The sequence below is a fragment of the Bos grunniens genome, chromosome 12 (assembly GCF_055505025.1).
Source record: "Bos grunniens cultivar Pamir isolate PY7600 chromosome 12, Bosgru_T2T1.0, whole genome shotgun sequence".
Taxonomy (NCBI): Eukaryota; Metazoa; Chordata; class Mammalia; order Artiodactyla; family Bovidae; genus Bos; species Bos grunniens.
In genome coordinates, this window is record NC_141176.1 from 4388422 (window position 1) to 4396837 (window position 8416).

The window sequence follows — 8416 nt, forward strand, 5'->3', positions numbered from 1 at the left end:
CCTTTGCCACACTATCTTTGACCTGGTTCCCAAATTAGTCTTTTTGCTTCTTCTTCTCCATATTAATCACTTGTACCACAGATATTATTTTTAACTGAATTAACTGCTTTTAACTTATTTTAGAAACATCTATAAAGCACTGTGTAATCTGATTTTATCTTCTTATTGAAATTCAGTTAATGTCACTCTCTCCCTTCTCACTCTGGTACTGACAAATAGGATAACTCAGCTTCTTCAAACTATCCTTCAAAGGGAATGTAGAAATGGATCCTTGTATAGATGAGGACGGAGAAGGCAATGGCACCCCACTCCAGTACTCTTGCCTGGAAAATCCCATGGATGGAGGAGCCTGGAAGGCTGCAGTCCATGGGGTCGCTGAGGGTTGGACAAGACTGAGCGACTTCACTTTCACTTTTCACTTTCATGCATTGGAGAAGGAAATGGCAACCCACTCCAGTGTTCTTGCCTGAAGAATCCCAGGGACGGGGGAGCCTGGTGGGCTGCCGTCTATGGGGTCGCACAGAGTTGGACACGACTGAAGTGACTTAGCATAGCATATAGCATAGATGAGGACATAATATATAATGCTGTTTCCAGTCAGGAGCACTGTGATTCATTGCTCAATAATACTGACACAAATGGATAGGTGTTTGGAAGAAAACAAAATTAGGTTCTATCCTAGAGAATATACATCACAAATTCCAGGTTAATTAAATATTTATGTGTAAAAATAATAATTATAACACTATAATGTAAAAAAAAAAAACTATCAGTGTAAAAATAATAGGCATAACAATGTAGGAAAACTTAGTTGAATAAATGTAAAATCAGGTAGGGAAACTCCAAAACCCATATTCAAATATGAAAACTGAATTTGCATGGAGAAAGTCCCGTAAATTAAGTTAATTGAGAAAAATCAGATTTATGGAAAATATTGGCAATATGGAGCATGGAAAATATAAGAACTACTTAAAGTTTGATAATATGGAAATTAACAATATAAAAGGAGCAATGACGAAAAAATATATTAACAAAACAGGCATTTCACAGAAGAGCAAACCCAAATTGCAGAAAATTATGAAGAGATAGTCAAGTTTAATGGTCATCAAGAAAGTAAAATTAAAGTCACCTCATGGTATCACGTTTACTTATCAAACAGACAGAATCTTAAGTCTAAAAGTGTTTATCTGTGTCACCACCAGTGATGCAGATGAGAGAGTACTTTCTTCATTGCTGCTTGAATATGAGTTTTTGCATCCTTTTTAGAAAACAGCTAGGTAACAACTACCAATAAAATAATAAAAATTGTTTGACTATGCAACCAAATGAGGGCAATTTTCCCCACAAGGAACTTTAACCCAGCTCTAAAATGTATATGCACACATGCCTGCTTGCAAGCACTCATACGATTTCAGAAGTTTTTTTATAGTGGCAAAATCCTGAAAAATGAATATATGTGCTATGTATATAAGAAATTAAATATGGAATAAAACGTATTAAATTATGGTCAGGGGAAGAGATAATGGGAAGAGAAAAGGCAAAAATGAAAAAATGAAACAAAATGGCAAAAAGACTGATTTAAAAATTATTCATACAGGTGTTTATGTGAAAGGACAAGAGGTTTTTGTTTTTAATGAATAAAACTAGAATTCTTCAGAATCAAAAGAAAAATTTCTGAAAGCAAAATATATTGTCAGTATTATCAAATAATATACCTAAAATTAGTGTATTTTTATGTAAATTCTTTTCTTGAGAAAGGTAGTTTCAAAAGAAATAACCTTTACCTGGTAATGTGTACCATGCAGAACTTGCTCCCCTGGCATCTCCAGGCCGGAACTCTTTCCTGCTTTGTGTGGCTGGCTCTCTTCCCTCCAAACACCCTTTTTTAAGTGATCACACAATCCCACTTTTCTTTTTTCTTTTCTTCTTAGTGCTTAGCACATTAATCATCTATATATTTATCACTTTTCCTCTCTACCAGAGAAGAAAGTTCTGTGAACCTCATCTGTCTTATCCATTATGGAACGTCTTTTCATAGCACCATGATTGTACAAAATAGGTCCTCTGCTGATGTTTGTCAAATTAAGGAATAAACATTTTAAATCCCTTTTTGTGTCTTCAGATCCCTTGTTACCCATTCAACTATGAGGCAGAGTATAAGTGTTACTTTGAAAGAGAGAGACAGAATGCATTTTATTCACACTACATGCCAACCACTGGACTAGTCAGTGCCTTATAAATTTTGTCTCATTTAATGTCTTCTATGAACCATACCATGACCCCCATATGTGATGGCAAAATATGATTAACTAACTATTTTCATTTTATAGGTGAGTTTACTGATAATAGTTGAGGTGAAATAATTTACCCTAAGACCATAGTCATAGTAGTTGACACAGTGAAGACTGAAATCCAGGTCATTAATAACCACATCAAGTGTGCTGTATGGTATTTTACACTTCTTCAAATCCTACAATTCATTTTAGAGTGTGAAATTTCATTAAAGTTATCTTGAACCCTAGATGGATCCAAGCTTTTAGAAGTTAGTGTTATTATTTTTCTATTAACATAATCATGGTCAATTTACCTAACTTGTCTAATTCTCATTTTTCATGTTGATAGACTTGATAGTAATAGTATCCACCTCATAAGATTATTTTGAAGATTATTAAAATAGTTAATGCTGCTGAAAAGTGAAAGTCACTCAGTTATTTCTGACTCTCTGTGACCCCATGGGCTATACAGTCCATGAAATTCTCCAGGTCAGAATACTGGAGTGGGTAGCCTTTCTCTTCTCTAAGGGATTGAACCCAGGTCTTCCACATTGCAGGTGGATTCTTTACCAGCTGAGTCACAAGGGAAGCCCAAGAATACTGGAGTAGGTAGCCTATCCCTTCTCCAGGGGATCTTCCCAACCCAGGAATCAAAACGGGGTCTCCTGAATTGCAGGAGAATTCTTTACCAACTGCTGAGAATGCATCTATTTTGAAGAAGTGTTCAAAAAATACTAACAATGAAGTACTTATCTTAAAATTATGAGTGACTTCTGAAACTCAGAAAAATAAATGACCTGTGAACACAGGATCAAAAAAAGGTGAAGAAAAGGACTTGGATTCCTTCTATCTTACTATAAGCCTATGTTTTCCCCCGTTGCTTCACACAAAGTTACCCTTTGAGGGGAATGCATTACTTCATTAGTACAGTATTTGGATGGTCAAACATGAGGTTCACCTCTGAATCAGAGCATGGCTTCTAAAGTCTGTTTTCACTTGCCAGTAAAGGAAGCTTCTGAAATAGGTACTGCTTCTGTGTTGAACAGAATTTTTGTACTTAAAATAGTGAATTCTTAATAACAGTGACTATGGAAGTAATATATCCTAAGTATGCCCTAGGATACTTCACTAGTATCAAGTCTGTCAGAGGTAATTCTGCTTCACAAGGGTCCCTGGTGTAGAGTCTGTGTGCAGTGATTGGCAATGGTAGGTATTAAGAACCTGGGGTTATGCGGCTCTTGATCACGGCTGCTCTAAACAAGGGCTGACAATCTGGGCTGTTTGACCATGTGCAGGCAGAGGGCTGAGGAGAGCATCTGGGCCTTGATGACTCATGTTCACCAAAGTTCAAGACATTTGCTACTCATTTTTCTTTCAATCAAGGATCCAAAACATGTTCTCCTTTAAAAAAACATAACTGCAATGAATGTGTGTCTGCTAATTCCTCATGTCCGACTCTTTGCAACCCCATGGGCAGTAGTGCAGCAGACTCCTCTGTCATATACTTTATGTTCTTCTTAGCTGGTTCCCCTTAAAGTCATGGTAATGCACAGAAGTCGGAACATTATCTTGTTCATGAAATCTTAGGAAGCTTTACTAACCTATTGAAATTGTCTGACATCTTGAGAGCAGGCAAATGCAAAACGTGGCTCTCAGGAGACCTTTAATCAACACCATAATAATCTGTACTTTGGTTTGTTTAGCTGGAACTGTCTCCCACATAATCTTGTTGTGGTTTATTGTTGTTCAGTTGCTGAACCATTTCAGATTCTTTGTGACGTCATGGGCTGCAGCACACCAGGTTCACCTTCCCTGTCCCCAAAACAATCTCCATGTCTCCAAATGATATCAAGGTCCTAATCCTCAGAAACTATGAACACATTGCCTTACAGGGTCAAAAGGACCTTGAGCACATGATTAAGAATCTTGAGAAGGAGGATGTTATTCTGAATTATGTCTGTGGGCCAAATGTAATCACAAATATTCTTATGAGAGGGAGGCAAGATGATCAAAGTCAGAAAAAATAGATACAAAGATGAAACTAGCAATTGTAATGATGCCCTTTACAGATGGAAGGGATGACCACTATCCAAGGAGTGCAGGCAGACTGAAGACTGGAAAGTTAAAAATAATAAAAAGATTTCTACCCCCAAAGCCTCCAGGGGAACATAGCCCTGATGACTCCTTGATTTTTCTGACCCAAGAAGAGTGAACAAAAATAATTTGTGTTAAGTTACTAAGTTGGTGGTGATTTTTTACAGCAGCAATAGGAAATAATACAGATATACTGATGTAAATAATGCATTCAACAGTGACATTATCACCAAATGTGTGAGTAATGAATCTACAAATAGGCCATCCTTCCCATTATAGATGGTTCTCATTCAGGAAATTTATCTTTTCCATGTAGGAAAGCCTATAAAATTTTTGAAAGCCTATAATATTGTGTCTATATATCAGTAAACATGTTTTTAATGGCAAGCAATAGAAAACTCTAGTTTATTAGATCCAATATTAAAATGAATTTAAAAAATATGCTGGTCTCATGGAAACCAAGAAAGAGCTTTAAAATCAAGCACCCGGAAAACAGGAGCCAAGGCTGGTCTGGGGAACTCTACAACAGGCATTTCCAGGGTAAACAAAAGGGCTCAAGTGAGCATGATCTGGGCTCCAGCAACTCTAAGGATCTATGTCTTAACATTTATCAAAATGTTAAAACTCCTGATTGACACAGATTAGACCAAATATCCCTGTTCTGAATCTGCCAGTCATGGTCAGGGAAAAAAGGCCACAGAGTAACAATGTGGAGGCGGGAGGACCACCTCTGTGCGCTGCAGCCAATCCTAGAGGAGGAGGATCCATGCAAGATAAACCTGACCCTGAGAGCTGACCACTTCCGGTTCTTGTGACAGCATGGCTATTGCTGGATTCATTTGTTCCTTTCCTGAGGCCCAGGAAAGAAAGATGAAAAGGTGGAGAAAATCCTCCAGGTTTAGCTTAATCACGAAAGATAGAAAAGGTAGAGAAAAACATTCAGATTTAGCTTAATTAAAAAAGATAATGCATACTATGACTTGGTAGATAAATAAGAAAACAATGGCTGTTAGTTGAAAAACACTCCTTAGGGTGTGGCGGGACGACTACAGCATGGCCTCTCCCAAGCGGTTTCCGACGCTCGTTCAGCTGGAGCAGCGAGAAGGGACGCTCTTCGAGGTGCTTGGTAACCTCACCAAGCGGCCCTACTGGTTTCACTCCGAGTACCTGAAGAGCCCGAAGGCAGTTCACCTGGAGGCCTGGCTGGTGGAAGCGATCTTAGGCCGGGGTGGAGAACACATCCCTCACGTCGAGTGTGTGTCACAGACCCTGCTTCACGTTCATCAGTGGGATCCGGACGGCGAGGCTGAAATCTTGATATTTGGCCGGCCTTATTACCAGTAGGATGTATGCAAGATGATCATGAACTTGGCTGACTATCACCGTCAACTCCGGGCGCGAAGCTCTGAGAAGGCTCCTGCCCGGGAGGCGGCCACCCAGCGATCCCCAGACGCAGTCAAATATTTAAAAAAAAAAAAAAAAAGAAAAACACTCCTTAGGACATTAAACATTAAGAAATAAATATAAATATAATTAAAAGGGAAATAAGAAAGAAAAGTAATAGACAGGCCTCAGATATTCATCACTGAATCTATATGTCCAGAAAGTTTATCTCAATAACATTAATGTTGTCTTCTTTTTAAAGGCAAACCCAGCCCACTGAGGTAAGAAAAACTGGGTTAGAAGCCTCTCTCCACTGTTAACCAGATGTGGACTTAACGGTACAATTAGTTGTTTAACCTACAATGCCTCAATTTCTTTGGATGTCAAACAAGGATAATAATACTGTGAAGCATTATTAGAATTAGAAGTCATATGTGAAAGTAAGCTTTCAATAAATATTAGGTGTACTTTCCCTTCCCTCAGCATAAACTGGAGCAAGTCAGAGTGTGCGTGTGGTAAAAAAGCATGGATGCTTATTATGAAAGAGGGGAAATTTTCCTTGAAAGACGAGTCTGTTCGTAAACCTCTCTGTTTCTAGTACACATCACAGATCACTTTTCCAAAAATATATTTAAGCTCATAAATAATTTATATACACGAGGAATGTATGTGTTTATCTGTGGAGCTGCCTGCTTTAGAAGCCACTCTGGCATTTCATAACCTATTTAACTATGCCCTTTATAGTTACTATCTTGCACTTTTATCTTTCTAAGGAGATAACTTATAGAAACACACGCAATGCAAGTGGCTATGGTGGCAGCCCTGGAGAAATGGATTTAAAGTAAGACTGATGGAGGGATGGAGCAGAGTAAATGGAAGAGGAGCAGTATTTGCAATAGCTGGTGTCCTCTGTGTGGTCAGTTTGTGGTAATTACACAGATTATCTTCAGAGGATAAACTTTTATGTGGGAGGCCTCGGCCCAGCAGGGGCAGGGCAGTGCAATGGTTGGGGGTCGGGGCGGGGCTCTGGAGGTCACAAGGCTGCTGCCGCCGCTAAGTCGCTTCAGTCGTGTCCGACTCTCTGTGACCCCATAGAAGGCAGCCCACCAGGCTCCTCCGTCCCTGGGATTCTCCAGGCAAGAACACTGGAGTGGGTTGCCATTTCCTTCTCCAATGCATGAAAGTGAAAAGTGAAAGTGAAGTCGCTCAGTCCCGACCCCATGGACTGCAGCCCACCAGGGTCCTCGGTCCATGGGATTTTCCATACAAGAGTACTGGAGTGGGGAGCCATTGTCTTCTCTGGAGAAAGGCTGCCTGGTTGCAAATCTCTGATGCTGTTTTCTAGCTGTATGATGTTGAAGAATCTCTGGGTGTGCCTTTTCTTTTTGGTAAAAGATCATAGTTCCTTCTTTGTAGATTGATTTATGATGATTAAGAGTAAGCATTCTAGGCACTTAGATAGCATATGATATGCTGCATAACTCCTTGCTTTATAAAGTGACAAAAATGTTGATAATTATTAAGATTTCATCTTACTGCATAATTTAGCATTCCTGTCTATTTTAGGCAACTAACAGTTCTACTGTTAGTTCTACTGCAAAAAATGGGCAGTCTGGATTCATTTCTTTCTTCCTTGTGTCCAGTCCAATTGCTAAAGAATAGTAGATGTTCATTATGAACTTTCTTGCACTGAATTTAGATTATTAGAATCACTAACCAAGTGAAACACGGGAACAGGCAGTCAAAAATCTTATCCAGCTCAGGCACCAACACCAGTTCCCACACATATAAACAGAAAGCATTCTAACTTTCTTGTAGTCTTTAAATGAGGATTTTTAGCCTGTGTGTAAAAGACTCAGCACGATCTTTAGTTGTTGTATTATTATTTTTGAAATACTAGACATCCTGTAAGATGGAGTGAGGCTAAACAATGATGGGCTAATTCTAACTAAGAAGATAAACTCAAAATCCTTCACACTGCTACACAGACAGATTTTGTCTGGTGTGTGAGTATGCTGGTATCATATATATTTGTACCCCTTGCTTCTGCACTGACCTCTCTTTACTGGCAGTGACAGTCTCAACCTTTGTTGCTGCCCTGAAGACCAACTTTATCCTGTGATATAAAATGAAACTTATCTGCATATCTCTTTTGCTGAAATGAACTCCATGAGAGATTTAGGGACCTTCTTCTATGCTTTTTTGTCTCTTGTCCTTGTTGTATCTGAGCTCAGTTGTATCCGATTCTTTGTGACCCCATGGAGTGTAGGCTCCTCTGTCCATGGGATTTCCCAGGTGAGAATACTGGAGTGGGTTGCCCATTTCCTTTTCCACTGGTACCCATTAGCCTATCAAATAGATGTGAAAATTACCTTAACTCAGTAAGTCAAAAATAATTAAAGAAGTGGTGATGGTGGTCTAGTCACTAAGTCGTGTCTGACTCTTGGGACCCCATGGACCTGGGGACATAGCCCACCAAGCTCCTCTGTCCATGGGATTCTCCAGGCAAGAATACTGGAGTGGGTTGCCATTTCCTTCCCCAGGAATCAAAACAAATAGAAAAAAAAAGTAAAAATAGGTTTTATAGTAAAAACCAAGTTAAATATTTTAAAAAATTACTTGATATCCCTTCTTATTTCATCAGAGTAGCTAAGTAAACACATATA

At 39.0% G+C, this 8416-nt stretch overlaps 1 protein-coding gene across 1 annotated transcript; it reads left to right on the forward strand.

The window, feature by feature from the left end:
- The first annotated feature begins 5181 nt into the window (after nucleotides 1-5181).
- On the forward strand, nucleotides 5182-5850 carry LOC147361335 (KH domain-containing protein 3-like). Its single transcript, XM_086330783.1, has one exon. It carries the CDS (start codon nucleotides 5421-5423, stop codon nucleotides 5709-5711), a length of 291 nt encoding a protein of 96 aa, XP_086186909.1. The 5' UTR covers nucleotides 5182-5420; the 3' UTR covers nucleotides 5712-5850.
- The last annotated feature ends 2566 nt before the right edge of the window (nucleotides 5851-8416 follow it).